The sequence below is a fragment of the Cyrtonyx montezumae genome, unplaced genomic scaffold (assembly GCF_038088225.1).
Source record: "Cyrtonyx montezumae isolate F1298 unplaced genomic scaffold, pur_monq_1.0 scaffold_12, whole genome shotgun sequence".
Classification (NCBI taxonomy): Eukaryota; Metazoa; Chordata; class Aves; order Galliformes; family Odontophoridae; genus Cyrtonyx; species Cyrtonyx montezumae.
Window position 1 is genome coordinate 126151 of NW_027071848.1, and position 16116 is coordinate 142266.

Below are 16116 nucleotides of genomic sequence, written 5' to 3' on the forward strand. Positions count from 1 at the left end.
CACCAGTGGTGTTCTCCAAGGGTTGGTATTGGGGCCATACCTTTATTGTATTGATGACCTGGATGAGGGCACTGAGAGCATCCTCAGTAAGTTTCCAGATGACACCAAGCTGGGAGGAAGTGTTAAGGGGTAGGAAGGCCCTACAGAGAGCTCTGGACAGGCTGGATCAATGGGATGAAGGTCAACAAGACCAAGTGCCACAGCAACCCCAGGTAATGCTGCAGGTGTGGGGCAGTGTCTCGAAGAAATGGACCTGGAGGTATTGGTTGATCCTTGGCTGAATGTGAGCCAGCAGTGGATATTAGGGAGAATTTCTTCTCAAAAGAGTGGTGATGTATTGGCACAGGTTGACAGGGAGGTGGTGGAGGTGCTCCAGGACCATGGAGATGTGGCACTGAGCAATGTGGTCAGTGGGCACGGGGAGGGTGGGTTGGGATTGGACTTTGGGGTCTCAGAGGTCTTTTCCAACCTTAAAGATTCTACGATTCTTAGATGTCTTGCTGACAAAAATTAATTACCTGGTAAATGCTTGGGTAGCAGTGGTGGTTTGAAGATATGAAGCCTGAAGCAGCTCGGAAATGGCCCACTGCTGAGGGACAGATGCTTTGCTCCAGTAACACTTCGAATCTGCCTTGTGCTCTGAGAACAAGTTTATCAACCTGGGGTTTCTAGAGGATAGCGATCTTTTCCAAAAGAAGAGATTCCAGTGGCTGAATTTGGATTTGTTTTCAAAGATATTGTAGGGAAGTGTCTTTTCACCATTCAGTCTTACTCCTTTTTATCTCTCATAGCCATCCTGGAGTGATGTCAGTTATCCCTGAAGCCAAAGTAAGAAAGCTTTGGAAATATCAAGGCTTTCTTATTCTGAGATGAGTGGAAGAGATTTCTGTGCAGCTTAAGAAATCTCATATTCTAATTTCCTTCAGTATGAGCACCCTTGAGCCCTCTGCTCATAAAGTATGATGCATCTCATTTGCTTCCTCTTGCTTCTTTGGGATAAATGTTGATAATAACTGGTCATGGTCAAGGAGGAGACTCAGACTGCTCTCTGAAGTGCCTGATGTCTGAAGCATTCTTTCCCAATCCATGTTTACTATGCGTGTTTGTTCAGTCACGTAGCACTGGAGGACATGAAGCTGTTTACAGGAGCTGAGTAGAAGTCAGGAAGTGGCAATTAGAACATCAGGAATGATTTACATAGAGCCCCACGGAGCATCCACAGCCATAGAAGTGAACTCAAATTTTGGGTGCTTGTTCACTCAGGTTTGGATGGCTGGGCCTGTTATATCCTGAAGGAACAATCTCCTCCTGAAATAAAATGCTGCTCTTGCAAACGGTGCTTGGTTCCTCGGGGTGGGATGGGTGGAGATGATGTTCAACAGCAACAGCTGAAAGTAGAGCTCTGTTTTAGGAGGTCAAAGCAGCGTGCAGCCAGCTTGCTGCTCGTTTGCTGCAGATAGAATGTAATTTATAAAGTAAAATCCACCCTGTTTTTTTATTTTCTTTTTAGAGGCTTCACAGAACTCTCCTCCCGACTTTCCTTGCTATGCATCTCATCCATTTGTGATCTAACAATGCTTTTAGCTGAAGCAACGTTTCCGTACGTGCTTTGAAACAAGTGCGACTCCCATATGCGTTCCTATGATCTTGGCTGTCGGGATGAGAGAGATCCCCTAATCCAGTTCTTGTGCTATGAAACCTTAGAGTTGAAGGGTGGCTATAAAAATGAGTATTCTATTAAAATTGGATTGTGGTAGGAGCAACAAATGTCATGCTTTTAATTAATTTTTTTCTTTCTTTTGCCTCAGGCTTGTTCTTAGGTTAACCAAACCCACTCTAATCCCATCAGGAGAATGTGGTGATCGTTTAGTAATTCATACTGTATGGTTGTCTTAATCCAGGCTCTGTCACTGTAGCAGAAAATGTGAACCCAAGCCCACCATATGACTTGGCCGTGCCCGTGTGGAAATAATAAACCACGTAATAAATGGTCTCCTGTTGTACAGTGCGCTGCTTCCAAAGCACTTTTTCTTTCTAAAACACAGATGGGCGTAGAAATCATTCTCAATTTCAAGAGTTCTTTGTTTTCCTGTGGAAAACCTGTTTGGTGCTTTGTTTGGGAGGGATCACACAGGCTCTTGGTTCAGGTCAGCAATGCTTCCAACTTGGGTGCTGCTTGCCCGCCCCCCGCCTTCAGGTATGGCAGAAACAGGTTTGTAGCTCAAAAAATACACTAGGATAAATGTAGTGGGGTTGTTATGTGTTTCATTGCTGGGCTTTGTGAGTGTCACACCGGGGCAGCTGCTGTGTGTGAGTGGCAGAGGTGGAACTGCCAGAGGGTTTCAATGTAGTGCCCATTGACAGCTCCGTGTTGAGTCGGCACTGCTTCCTCCCAGTGCCCTTTCTCAATGGTACTGGAATTCAGGGGTGTTGCATACACTGGAACCAGCTCAGGGAGGATTTGCAGGGCAATATATCCCTTTAGTTTCGGGATTCAAACTTTATAAGATCTTGGGTGAGTTCATGTGGCACATGTGTGGCATCTGGGGGATCAGGCCCAGCCAGCACAGGTTCATGAAAGGCAGTTTGTGCTTGACCAACCTTACGTCCTCATATGACTGGGTGAGCAGACTGGTAGATGAGGGAAAGGCTGTTGCAGTCTACCTAGACTTCAGCAAAGCCTTTGACACGGCCTCTCATGGTATTCTCCTGGTTGGGCTGACTGCCTGTGGCCTGGACAGGTGTACCCTCCTTTGGGTAAGGAGCTGACTTGAGGGCCGTGCCCAGCAGGTAGTGGTGAACGGAGTTAAGTTCAGCTGGTGACCCATTTCAAGTGGTGTCTCCCAAGGGTTGGTACTGGGGCCCATCTTGTTTAATGTCTTTATTGATGACCTGGATGAGGGCATTGAGTCATCCGAGGTATGGTTCAGCAGCTTGTGGTAATGATGGCAATGGGTGGACGGTTGGACAAGATGATTTAGTAGGTCCTTCCCAACCTTGTGATTCTCTGGTTCTAACGTGGTTTTCCTCCTTCCACTTGCTCTTTTCAAAGATATTGTTAGTTTGGGGATGACATAAATCATAGAATGTCATGGCAGTGAGCGGTCAGCACTGGAGGTTATCTTGTATGTATTTCATTTGGTAACCTGAGGGTAAAAACAAGTTGCACTTGGTGTCGAGTCAGCGTGGTTTCTGTTCGTACCCATAATGCTTGAGCTAAAGCAAGCTGATGTTAGGACCTGTTCACTAAGCTACGTGGCACTGTCTTTGAACGCTGGGTTCAGTTATGAATATGTTTTAAATATTGATATAAACCATTAAAAGAACACAGATTTAGTTCAGCTGTTGGACAGCATGTGTTTGTACTAGTTATAATTCCACGACCGGTTCCAGCGTGCGCTGATAGGCTCAGGATGACGGATGGCACTTGCACAGAAATACATTCTGGGGGTTGGTGAATGTGGGACGTTGTGTTGAAATTTGGGCTGCCCACCTCATGGCTGTCTGTATTAAGCTGCTCTCCTGTTACAGATAGGAAACGGAAGGAGTGTAATGAGGTTTAACAGTTGTACTGACTGATGGGTTTGCCCCTGTTCTTGGGTGGGTTTTTTGCTCATGTGAGGTTATGAGTCTTAAATGGAGTATTTCCTGAAGGGTAATAAATGTCCTGGAAATGCTTGATTATCCTACAGGTTATTTGGAAAGCGGGTGAACCAACAGAGCACATTATGATATCCATTGGAACGCAGGGGTTGGAAAACCTCACTAATAATTTTATCTTTTCCTGTTCTTGCAGCTTAGATATCAACATGGGCTGAGTACTCCAGATCTAAGGCAAACCCTTCCTAACCTGAAAAACTTCATGGAGCTCGGGCTCATGGTTAGATGGTAAGTAGCTTTATTTTTCAGGAATTAAAAGGAGATGAGTGCTGCAAAAAGGGGAAATTAACTGCAAAGTTGTTCTTCACAAACAAACAGCTCTTCATCATCTCATGGGCTTTTCCTTTCTGCTTTTCGAATGTTGTTCATGTGATAGTCTTTCAGTGTGTAGGAGGGAAAGTATTATTTAAGATGCGGTGTTTATACCAAAGGGGGCAGTGAATTAATCATTCTTTTAAGGCTGTGTATAACGTGCATCTGCTGCCAGCCCTTACATGTTGTGACAGTCCAGGAGCGTGGCAGACCTTAAGCAGAACAGGTCTGAAAGCCTGCCCAGTGTCTGCTTTCCAATTTGCTTTTAAGTATAATACACGTGAGCTGTGTGGGAGGCTGTGAACTATAATCACAGAATCATTAAGGTTGGAAGAGACCGCCAAGATGAGCGTAATGGCTGCTAACGAGAATAGCTGTTGTTGCTAAATGGGAGGCTTCATTAACTGGTAACTGAAGGTAGGACAGCCTTCCAGGGAGGTGCTAATTGCTCCTACTCTGATTTGCTGTGGAGGATCCAGAATCCATTCTCTACACGGATAGTCGCAGAAACCAGTCTGCTCTGTTACAACACTGGACTACTGTAGGGTTACCTTGCAGGAGCTGTTTCCTTGAAACTACAGAGATATCCTTCAGCAGATGTCAAAGGCCATTCATTAGTGCATTCCTGCAGGCATTATGTGCTTCATACTGTATGTGATCTTCTGAATTATGTATGTTTGTGCAGTGTCTTAGCTTTAAGGCAATGTTGTCCTACATTCCCATCTTCATTCTTCAAATGTCTGAATCCCATCCAAACGTTGCACTGTTCAGTTTGAGGAGTTATTTATTCACCTCTACCCCAAGGTTGGGGAAGTGGTGGATGGTCCCTCGTGTCATTACGTTGCTCTTTGCAGATATTCCAGATGCTGCATGGTGTTGAAAACATCATCCAGTTAGAGGTAACCCCGCCAGGGTTTGCTGCCAGATCAGTTGGTGCTGCCCTGGTGATGGTTGTGGACTCAACACTGCTTCAGCTGACTGAAGAAAGATTGAAGAAATGATCTCTTTTGTCACAGTTAATGCTAAATTGAGGTGGAAGAGATGTTCCTAACGGGATAATGAACTACTAAGCACTGATAGGCAAATATAGATAGCTTGGAGCTGGTATGTGGCTTCTGAGATTCTTCTCAAAACCAAAAAATGTGGTTTAAATGACACCATTGTGACTCTGGCTGATCTTTAACAGTCAAGTTAAAGCTTTCTAGGGCTGTTCATATTGTATCTGAATTCCCTGGAGCAGTGAGCAAACTCTGTTTGGTATATACACTGCTGAAACTTCAAAAGGGTTTTACTTGTTCAGAAGTGATGGTTGCTGCCTTCTAGTAGACTGAGTCTGTCTTTTTTCCTCCCATACACAGAACATGGGAAGGAGAACAGTTATAAAGGCAGCCTGTGATCACACACCTTTTAATACAAAAAAGGAAGGGGGAAAAAATAAGAGAGCTTTTCGTTGCTGCTCCAGTTGAAAATGGTAGGAGCAGGCTTTGGGTAGAGTTATGTGCCTTGGAGTAACGTGGCTCAGTATCAGACCCCTGGGACAAGAATTCTGCTTTTAGTAACAGTGAATAAAGTCCAGTGGGACATTGCTGCACCAGAGCACTTTCCAGCCCTTATTTCCGTGCTGTGCTTTGCTTTTATCTTTCCTTCAGCCCTTGCTTAGAAATGCTGATCAAAGCGAGCAAATCTTTCCCTCTGACAGGGAGGATAATTTTGGCAAAGGAAAACAAATACGGGAGGAGGAGAAGTATCATCTTTGAGCAGAGCAGTACGAGTGTTGCCTGATGGAAATCCAGCTCAGCCAGCGAGCAGGCCCTGAGAAAAGGATGCTGTGGTTCTCGTGCAGCTCGATATTCTCTGTGATCGTAACCCCCTTCTTTTCTCATCCTGAGGCGTGGGAAGAAAAGCTTTAATGGTCAGGAAAACATTGCTGTCAGTTGGTGTGGTATCCCTGTGATGTCAAAACCCAAAGATGATGTGTGGTCACCTAAACAAATAAGAAAACGAGGGGCTATAAAATAGGATATATACCAAAGGGATACAAAAAATGCACGGCTTCTGTAATGCCTGACCTCATCTGCAGGGTGGGGTGGGTGCAGGCAGCTGGTGTCCCATTGAATAAGCAGAGATGAGAGGGCTGTGGGTCACGTTCAGTGATGAAAGTTTCAAGGTGTATACCTCTGCTCTTCCCCTCTGGTGTGCATTAGCCATGAAGGACTGATCATGACAGCTTTAGGTATTGGTTAGAGGTTTTGCCTTCGTGTTGTCAGGCTTTTTCTTTACTGTTAGGCAATATGCACTCATTAGCAAGACAAAACACATTTTTGCACTGGATAATATTTCAAAACATGTAGGAATATTAAGCATCGTTCTCCGGGAGTATCACATTCCCTCCTTGCCCCCACGTGAATGTCTATGCCTCATTTCCTTCTCACCTCCACGACTTGCATGCATAGCTGTTAGTTTAACTTTTTCTTAAGGCTAATGATTCTAAACAAGGCTCCTTAGTGCTTCCTAATAATGGAAATGGAAATGAGCCTTCACAGGGAGTCTAGCTCAAGGGAAAGCTGTCTGAGACTTCCATGGCCAGGCACTGAAGTTGAGCACATACGTAGCAGAGTACAGATGCCTGCTGTCCTGTGAATAATATCTGCTTACATATATTTAAGCAAGCAGAAAGGCCACCAGATGTTAAAATGAAGATTGGAAGGGATTTTTTTTTGTTTTCAGGATTCAGTAGGTGAGTAATCTGATGCTGTGTGCTGCAGACTGTAGTCGGCCAGGTATTTCCAGGTTATCCTTCATGTGTGGGATGAGGGCAGGAGCACGTGAGCTAGTGATGAGTTTTTCTTACTCACACCTTCCTTTACACTGATTGGGTTTGGTTTCTCATTGTTCAGCTGCTTTCTTAACACTGTAGCTTTTGCTGAACTGCTGTCAATCACAGCTGGTAAACACCAACACTTATGCTGCACTTAGTTTATCTTTGAGCAGGACCTGCTCATAGTTTTTGCTTTTCTCTAGAGGCATCTGTTTTATTTTGCAGCCTGGAATTGAATCCCATAGATAAACTGGGGAACCAAAATCTGTAGTTGTTTAATTCAAGCTTAACCTCGCTCTCTGAGAGGGATCAGTTTAGGTCTGAGTACAAAATAGTTTCATTACTCCTCCTCCAGATGTGGGAATGATGTCTAATTTTTATTTTTTACAACTTTGATGGAAGAGACCAGTATTTCATACTGCTATCAGAGGAAATTTGGCAGTTATCTTTAGAGTCTCTGCTTCGGGCTCTGATGAGCTGCATAGTTCTGCCTGGAGCCCGGACCAGCCCTTGCCTCCATTGTAGGTCTGCAGGGTTGGATCGAGGTTTAATTGCTGCTGGATCCTTCTGCCTGGTGAGATTTGTCTTGTTTCTCAAGCATGACACTTAAATAATTAATACATGTTTTCATGTCACAGCTCGCATGATTTGTTGCATCAAGCTTGCAGGTCTGCAAGCTCTGCTTCCCTCTTCATCTCTCTCCTGGCACCTATATTCCACTCTGTTTACTTTTCTTCTCCCTTTCCCCAACTGCACAATATTACTGTTTAATATTATTGCATTATATGCAGATAAAGCCAGGACAGAGCTGCTGCTTCTGCCCATGCTGTTACACAGGCTACACCACAGCAAAACCTTATTTTCCTGGTACCAGATCTGAGCGTTGTCTCACTTTCTGAAGGTGAAGGAACCAAAGTTTTGGTTGATTTATGTTCTCCCAGTTGTGTTGTCCAAAATCTTTGCTTCCTTTTCGGAATACTTCTCCGTGTTTCGGGTTTCTCAGGCACAGAGTCTCACTGGCTTCCAGAAATTTCCTTTGGACATTCCTGCCTGTAGTCAGGGAGGTGTCCTTTGGAGCCCTCGTTTAAAAGCTGCACTCAAGAATCTCTTGCACGCCAAGGCTCAGTCGTTACGTTTGAGTTTCAGGGGTATGTCTTGGTTCTAGATGCAAGAGGAAGCTAACACCCCACAGAATCACAGAACTGTAGGGGTTGGAAGGGACCTCCAGAGATCATTGAGTCCAACCCCCCTGCCAGAGCAGCTCCCAGCCCAGGTTGCACAGGTAGGCCTCCAGTTGTCTTCATGGTAGAGCAGAGGAAGCTCTGGTAGCTTAATTTATGAAGATTTTTTTCTTGAATTTCAAAAGCACGTGTCAGAATTCCATAGCTGCCAAAAGACACTGTTTCACCTCAGCTTCATACTGGCAGCCTCCCTTTGCAGCCCTGTCACTATTGTGTGTTGCTTAACCAGTAATCTCAGAGAAGGTGAGAAACTATTATTGCTTTGTAGCACGGTTGACATGATATTGGCTCAGGGCTGCTCGTGGAGCTTCAAACATTTCAGATGGCTATAAACCAACTTAAACACCTCCATTTAGCCTTCTTGCTGCCATGAGGTCATAGTTTGCAACGAGGGGAAAGAAAAAAAGAAGATCAAATGGTGTTTAAGTTATTTTATTTTTTTTTTAAGCGTTCTCATACCAAAGAGCTGTAGCTGTGGATTTTGGTTTTGGGCCAGACAATCAAGATTTAGTATTTTGACCAGCTGTGATCCAGTAATGTTCCTCAGAGGAAACGTTTTGTGGGAAGGGGAAAGGTACATATTTGAGCCTGCAAATTGTATTCTGTCTCATAATGCTTTACAGTTTCTCTGTGCCCGTTGCAGGCAGATTAAATAATCATAACAGAATCTGACCGAAGAAACTCTTTATCAAAACCACAAACGGATTCCAGTTGTAATCTGTTCTCTAGGAAAAAAAAAACAACAACTCCAGAAATGGTTGTCTGCTGTTTCAATTGCTCTGCCTTTGGTTTTTGCAGCATGGAGTCCATGTCTTGCACTGCAGGTCTGCCTGAACGGACTAATGATTGAAGAGTAAAAAATGAGTATTCTGGGGGGAGAAAACAAACACTTTGTGGTTTTTCTGCCAATAAAACTTGTAGCTGAAGTTAGAGTGTGTGTAAATTGGTGTTCTAGATTTGGATGCAATTGAAGCACTGAAATTGATGATGATGTAATTCTCTTATCTATGGGAGCCAATAAATCACAATTTCTCTTCCATTTTTGTTTTTAATTTAGAAGTTCTGCTTCCTAAGAGCCATTTGACGTACTCCTCTATGTAACTTGTTCCAGTCTGATCCAACTGGATGACTAAACGCCATTAAGACCCGATGACAGTTCATCAGGCCAGGTTTTCCTACTCCTTCTGGGCAGGTGTCCACATCTGTTTGCTGCCTCAGGAGATCGACCAGGTCCTTGTGTCAGGAAGCTGAACCAGCTCACCCCTAGTGATTCAGGTCAAGGCTGTAGCTCAGAGTAAAGGGCTGCACTCCTGCAAAAACTTGTTTGGCTAGTGAGGATACCTTGCAGTCTCTACAGTTTATGGGCAGTTGGAAGTTGGTTTTCCATGCGACATGCTTTTTCTTATTAATTCCACGAGCTGTGAAGCTGATAAAGCACCTATTTCTCATGGCTTTGCCTTGATGCTGTGCTGTGAGTTTTGGTAACCATACAGCTGTTGCTCAAGGGAAATACGAGTAGAATAGAGTTCCTCCATCAACTGCTTGTTTTCATGGGAGATTAATAGCAACCTCGTGCGTCTGTGCTTCTCTGAAAGCATTGCTTTTGATCTGAAACCGTGGTTTGACTCCACATTCTCACCTGGGAGAAGGTGAGGGAGCAGGAGAAGATCCCTTGGCTTAACTGCTTAATCCACTGTAGCTAAGAGCCATGTAGTTTCTATTTCAGTTGCCTGCAGTCTGATGTTTGTTCATAGAACCATAGAATGCCTTGGGTTGGAAGGGACTTCAAAGATCAGTAGTTCCAGCCCCCTGCTGCAGGTGGGGATGCCAGCCACTAAATGAGGTCCAGCTACCTGGGGTCCCATCCAGCCTGACCTTCAGGGATGGAGCATCCACAGCTTTTGGGTACAGAGACCCATTCATTGGGTTGCTCAGTTTGTGACCAAGAAGAGGCATCTTGAGGGGGAGACAGTCCCCTTGATCACCAAAGGCACCGGTATGGTGTTACCCACCTTCCTCTCCACTGCATGCTCTATTTTTTTCCCCACCAGTGACTGTGGAAGGAAGGTAGGCAGTGAACTCTTGGATAGCTGATCTCCAAAGGCCTTCATGTCTATTTATTTTTATCTAAATGCCGTAGCTAATATTTGATAAGCAGTTAAGCCGTTCTGTTGACCTCATTCCTGCTCTCTCAGCTTTAGGCTGTTATCCTTGTATTTATTCCTGACTGAAGCTAAGCCCATCCCATTCATATTTATTGGCAGCAAGGAATGGTTTCAGCAATCTGCCTGCATATGTCTCCAGCAGATTAAAACCCAGTCTTACAGGCTGAAGTGAGGCCCATTTAACCGTATGCAGTTAAAGGAGCCTGGCTGCAAGTGCTTCATGTTTTAATTCATTAGTTTGAACGCTTGTGTGATAAATGAAGATGATTCCTGCTTTATTGCCCTGTGGGGCCACCCTTATGTACTCTGCTCAAGAACTGGAAGGTTATTTTGTAAATGAGGGAGATTAGCTCTGCGTTGCTGCTATGTTTAGGCTGTTAGTTCACTTAGTGTACATCATTCTGCCAGTTCAACTTACTAGGAGAAGACTTTTTTTTTCATTTGGCTGCTGGACTGAGGAGGTATTGTTCATAACATAACATGTTCACTTGAATGGCCTTGTCATAACAAGCACTTTAAAAGCTCTTCTGGTCCTGCAGACTAATCAACATCTCGCTCTTTTTCCTGCAAAGCCAACATCTACAAAGGAGTTTGGATATGTTTCTTTATAGGAGGAACTCAAGTTTATGTGCCCACCAGAACAATTTATAAAAGCTGCTTCTCTCGAGCTACTTAGACACCACAGTTTTCCATGTCTGTTGTACTCAGGCACTTACACCTCTGCTCTTTCTTCACCTTCATAGCAAACGTACTGTTGTACCTAAGTTGGACTGATCAACTCTTACTGAAGGTAATTTGGGGCTTGCTAATTAGTCTTATGCCAAGCTCTTTGTGGACATGTCTTTGTCCTTCAAAGAGTCTAATCACGTTCAGCAGGAGGACCTGCTCCAAACGTGGAGGACACTGTGCTTTTCTTGTGTCTTCTCTGGACCCTTTTCTGACTGCTTGCATTCCAGACAAGAGCTTTTATTGCTGAAATACTGTGCAAGGAGTAGAAGACTATTTCTAGAAACTCTCCTCTGTGCTTAAATTCACCATGCAGTGTAGAGCTTGAAGTTCTTCCAGGGTTAGATTTTGATCTCTTGAAGCCTTCCTGTAGGTAGTCAAATAAGATCCAGAAAAATGGCAGAACTTCTTGTAAACCCTTCTTGTCGTTGTCCCTGGAGCATAGGGACTGTCCTCACTGTCATAGCAGCTCTTGCAGATCTGATAACTTGATATCAAAACCTTCCTTCGCTACGTAAAGGATGCGAACTCTTATACTGCAGCTTTTGCACCTAGCTTAGAGCTATTTCCTCTCAAGTCTCGTAGTGGAGGTGCACACAAGCTTTCATTAGAGCAAGGCTTGTCCTAACCTTTGTAGTGCTGAAGCTCTTGCTCTTTCAGGCTCTTCTGTGTACCTCATGAGGATTGTGACAGGTTTGGGCTCCTCTTAGCAGCCAAACTGGTCCCAGTTCATACTTTGGGCTTGGTTTTGTGACCGAGTCCAAAGGAGGAAATATGAGGAAGAAAGTCCTGAGATAAACAGAATCTAATGAAATAACTGATACCAAATAAATCCTCCTTTATTGTCTGATTCAAGGCCGGAAGGACCAAAGTGGAGGAAGGGGAGGGGAGTGCAGACCATCCCTGAAGTACATCTGCAGTGCACATTGCCTAAAGATAGTTTTCAACTGTCCTGACTCAGATTTTTGTCATATTGCGTCATTTTGAAAATAAAACGGTTGATTGTACAGGGGTTGGCTGAGATATTTAAAATCCAATATTAAAACTTAATATCCCCTGAGTTATTTAAAATGAAAGTCTCTGGTCAGGAGGGGACTAAAGGATGTGACCTCTGGGACCGCGTATGCAGCGCTTGAGAGCATCTGTGGCACACGCTGCTTTCTGACTTGTCACCTCCACTGAGGATGCTCTGAACCTGTAAGAACAGAGCTTCTAATGCTCTTTGGTTTGCCTTAAAGGGGTTGAACAGCAGCTGAAATTTAAGGAGAAGGTTGCTGGCTTTGCTGCTGGCTGCATGTGTGGTGCCTATCTCTCCACACCGCTGTCTGCGACCGTAGATTCCGGCAAGCAGCTTTTCCTTAAGGTGACTGGGGTTGTTAGAGGAGCAAAGCAAACCCAGTGTGTGTATTAAGGGGCAGCCAGGGAGGAGGCAAGATGGGATAGGAAATGAAAGAGCAGCAGAACTGCACACTGCCTTCCCATGGGGGTGTTTATTTTTGACTGGAGGCGATCTAGCTTATCCTGTTTACACAAAATGGAGAAACCAAAAATACGATGGAAAAGGATCCATGCTGGGGGCTGTTTGTGAGTGCTGTTACAAGATTTCTTCCCTACAAGACAAACCCCAAAGTGTATCAGGCCTTGAATGGGAGGAGAGAGTGTCTTTTGAATGGAGCTAATGACGTAGACTCGTACTGACAGCAGTTCAGACTCGGTTGTGTGTGTATTCAGGGGATCAGAAAAAACAGAGTGTGTAAAAAGGAAGGAAAATGGGCTGGTTGCTTAAGTTAAGGTACAGAATGCTATTTGCATATAGGATGTTGGTTATGTTTGGATAAGGATTAAACCTATGAAGGAAAGCTCGCGTAACACGCCTCAGATGGCGTAAAGCGGATGTTCCAAATTACAGACCTTGAGACAGTGTAAGTGGAACAGCATTAACAGTCAAACTGAACTGGTAAATTAAGCTTGATTATTCCACGTTCCTCAAGAAACTGGTGCTGACACTTGTCCAGAAAGGCTTGGAACGGTTGGCACGACGGAGCAAACCATCTGGCAAAAATAATCATCTGCAAATAGCAGAGTTACTGTGGCTTTCCTCCTTTGTGCAGCTGTCAGTAACGTCCACTGCTGGAAGAAGTCTCTTGTAGAGGATTCAGCCCTTATTGCTTGCTTTTGAAGAGTTTATGATGGCCCAGCACAGGCCATAAATACATAAATACACGGTCAACAGTAATAATTCATAAAGCGCAGCCTGCTCCTATAAAATGGTGTTAACAGTCCGAATTAACATAACGTGGTGGTTTCTGGGGTGATTGACTCTTCAAATCGTGGAGAATTGTAAATGTTCCCCTCACAATCTTGCTGGCTTTCAGTAAAGCTGTCCTCTGGGGTGTCTTCTGCAGTTCATATGGCGTTAAACACTTGTGGGGTTTTTAGCGCTTTAGGATACGAGCGGTTGGCCAGACAGAGCTCGGAGTTGTGATAAAATAATTGCTTCAGCCTTTGGTGAAACATCTGTACTGCTCGTGAACGTGCCTGACAGCTGTGATTTATCCTTTTCTTCTTTTATAGTGATCGACACCATACATCCAGTGCAATTCCAGTTCCAAAGAGGCAGAGCTCTAGCTTCGGCAGATTGGATGTTGGCTTTTCCGGTGGGTTTCCTTCTCCAGATAAAGGACTCCGAAAACGGGCCAGCACGGGGAACGAGAGACTGCAGTACAAAACCCCTCCTCCTAGTTACAACTCCGCTTTGACGCAGCCTGTAGCCATTGCAGCCCACGTGGGAGAATTGGATAAAAAGCCTGGATCGATATCTTCTTCCCTCGATACCTCCGTGGACTCCTCAAGAGGAAATAAGAAAGGAGAGGACTTGTGTGGCAGTTTAAATGGAGAAAACGGGAGCCTAAACAATACCCAAGACCAGCAGGGGTCTTTCCTAGGACATACTAGTGCAATAAATGGGGCGCTGCTGCCCGGTGAGTGTTCCAGCACGGCAAGCAGCGAGCAGCCTTGTGGCTTTCAGCCATCGCTCGGCCCCGTCCTTTGCTGCACTGTGGAGCAAGCGGAGGAAATAATGGGGATGGAAGCGACAGGGTTCAGCACGGGAGATCAGCTAGAAGACTTTAACTCCATCCCGGTGGAGCACGCCGTGGCGGTGGAGTGTGATGAACAGGTCCTAGGGGAGTTTGAGGAGTTCTCTCGGAGGATCTATGCACTGAATGAAAACATGTCCAGCTTCCGCAGGCCGCGTAAAAGCTCGGACAAGTGAGCTGGGGCAGGGATTTGATAGCAGACACGTGAGGTGGACACAGTGATCTGGAATAGAGATAAAATTGCACTTATTCTTTATATTAATTATATATATATATATGTATATATATATATAAAAAGCTAAAGCTATTCCACTGGTGTTAGAACAAATGGACTTGTTACTGAGCACGATAACACAGGATCATGGTATATTCACAGCCCAGGTAAATTTTGATTCTGCTTCCGGTCCTCTTATGCCTGGTATTTATAATCTGTTGGGTTTTGTGTTTTGGTTTTTTTTTTTAGGCAGTGGAGTCCATTTGTAAGTGCTTTCCTGGAGAAAAAAAAAAACAACCTTCAAGTGCTGATCAGGCCCCCCTATGAATATTTGTTATTAATTATTTTTTAGAATTAAACTTACCTTAATCTTTTCAGAAGGAAAAAGAAATAAGGAGTTAATTTAAAAACACAATTATCATAAGCCCTCTTTATATTCTCTTCTGTACTCCTGTGCTTTCTTGAGCAATGCAGTTGGTGTGACAGAAATGCCGTGAATTAGCGATAGTCGGACATCGTTCTCTTGGCTGTGCTGTGCAGTCATGGAAGTTTGCACTGGTGGGCCTTCAGCTGGTGGTGTGCACTTGCCAGAGAGCCAAGCACCTGTGTTTTCCCTGTGCCTGATTCATCACCTTCATGTTTCCTCCTTTCGTCCATGCTCAGAGTTCCTACTGGTTCCTACCTTGAGGACCTGAGCACCTCTAAGGTTCGTTAGAAGAATCTCGTTCTCCATTTCACTTCACACGTTATCTCCAAGCTAATCAGTGGAAACCTAACGAGTGCACAGCACTTGGAATTAGGATAACTTGTGGAATCACTCCAGCCTCTGTAGAAGGGAGGCACTTGGCATAATTCACCTAAACTAATATCCCTTTAACTGGACCATATGTGTGTTAAGGAGCCTTCCGGTGTTGGCTGGAGCTTCGTTGTTGGCCCACTCACCCCTGGCACACGTGTTCAGGTAGCTAACAGGGTAGCAATTAGCAGCCCACTTTGTGATTCCTGGTATTTGAGTTTGGATTCTGTTGCTTTTGCTTTCTATATTGTATATCCAAGAATTCAGGCTCAGTCATGAGCTCTCAAATATCAAAAATGTATAGCTTCATCGTGCCTGGCTTTTCTGTTTTCCTCCCCGGTCCATGCTTTCCTTTGAACCAGTGACCTACTCTCTTTCCTAACATCACCATAAGGCTAGTCTAAATTCTTAAAACGTGGATATGCATAATCTCAACTATCTGTTGTCAAAGCAAGATGTGTACATGAGAACCAATATACGCAATAGCACCGTTCTAGGACATACATTTTCCAGGTAACACTTTAATGACTGCATTTGAAACTATATTCACATTTCTTCTGTTACCTTTAACAGTTGTGCCTACCACTGAGTTGTTAGATTGGGTTATGCCTGCTACTGAGTTGTTGAATTGGGTTGTGTCCACCATCGACATGTCAGATTGGGTTGTGTCCAGCATTGAGATATCAGATTGGATTTTGCCTACCATTGAATCGTCAGATTGGGTTGTGTCCACCGTTGAGATGTCAGATTGAGTTGTGTCCACTGTTGAGTTGTTGGATTGAGCCTTTCTGCTGATTCATTTTGTTGGTCTGTCTCAGTAAGGTGGAAGCTCTCAGAAGCAGGGACTTTGTTTTTGTAAGGCATTGAGCATGACTCCAGTTGCAAGCTCAGGTATGAATTTGGACGCATTCATGAGCCTCGTCTCCCCTGAATAAGCTCATATGTTGAAACCTTGTGAAAAATGTTCATAAAGGCTTAAAGCACTGCCATCATCTTGGAGAAAAATTAGGTAGAGAATGTCCACTGTACTTGGGAGTATTGGGAGCGAAAATTGAATACCCAAAGCTGGCACAACGTTTCCTTCTT

At 44.4% G+C, this 16116-nt stretch overlaps 1 protein-coding gene across 3 annotated transcripts in view; it reads left to right on the top strand.

The window, feature by feature from the left end:
- The window catches only part of UVRAG (UV radiation resistance associated), a 79936-nt gene extending 64307 nt beyond the window's left edge, over positions 1–15629 (top strand). For 2 of the 3 annotated variants that reach the window (XM_065729902.1, XM_065729899.1), the window contains exons 14-15: positions 3797–3888; positions 13497–15629. In XM_065729902.1, coding sequence (XP_065585974.1) covers positions 3797–3888; positions 13497–14196 — 792 coding nt within the window. In that variant the 3' untranslated portion in view covers positions 14197–15629. Of the gene's footprint in view, positions 1–3796; positions 3889–10939; positions 10987–13496 lie in introns of all 3 variants that reach the window. The other variant, XM_065729900.1, reaches the window with a different exon arrangement.
- The last annotated feature ends 487 nt before the right edge of the window (positions 15630–16116 follow it).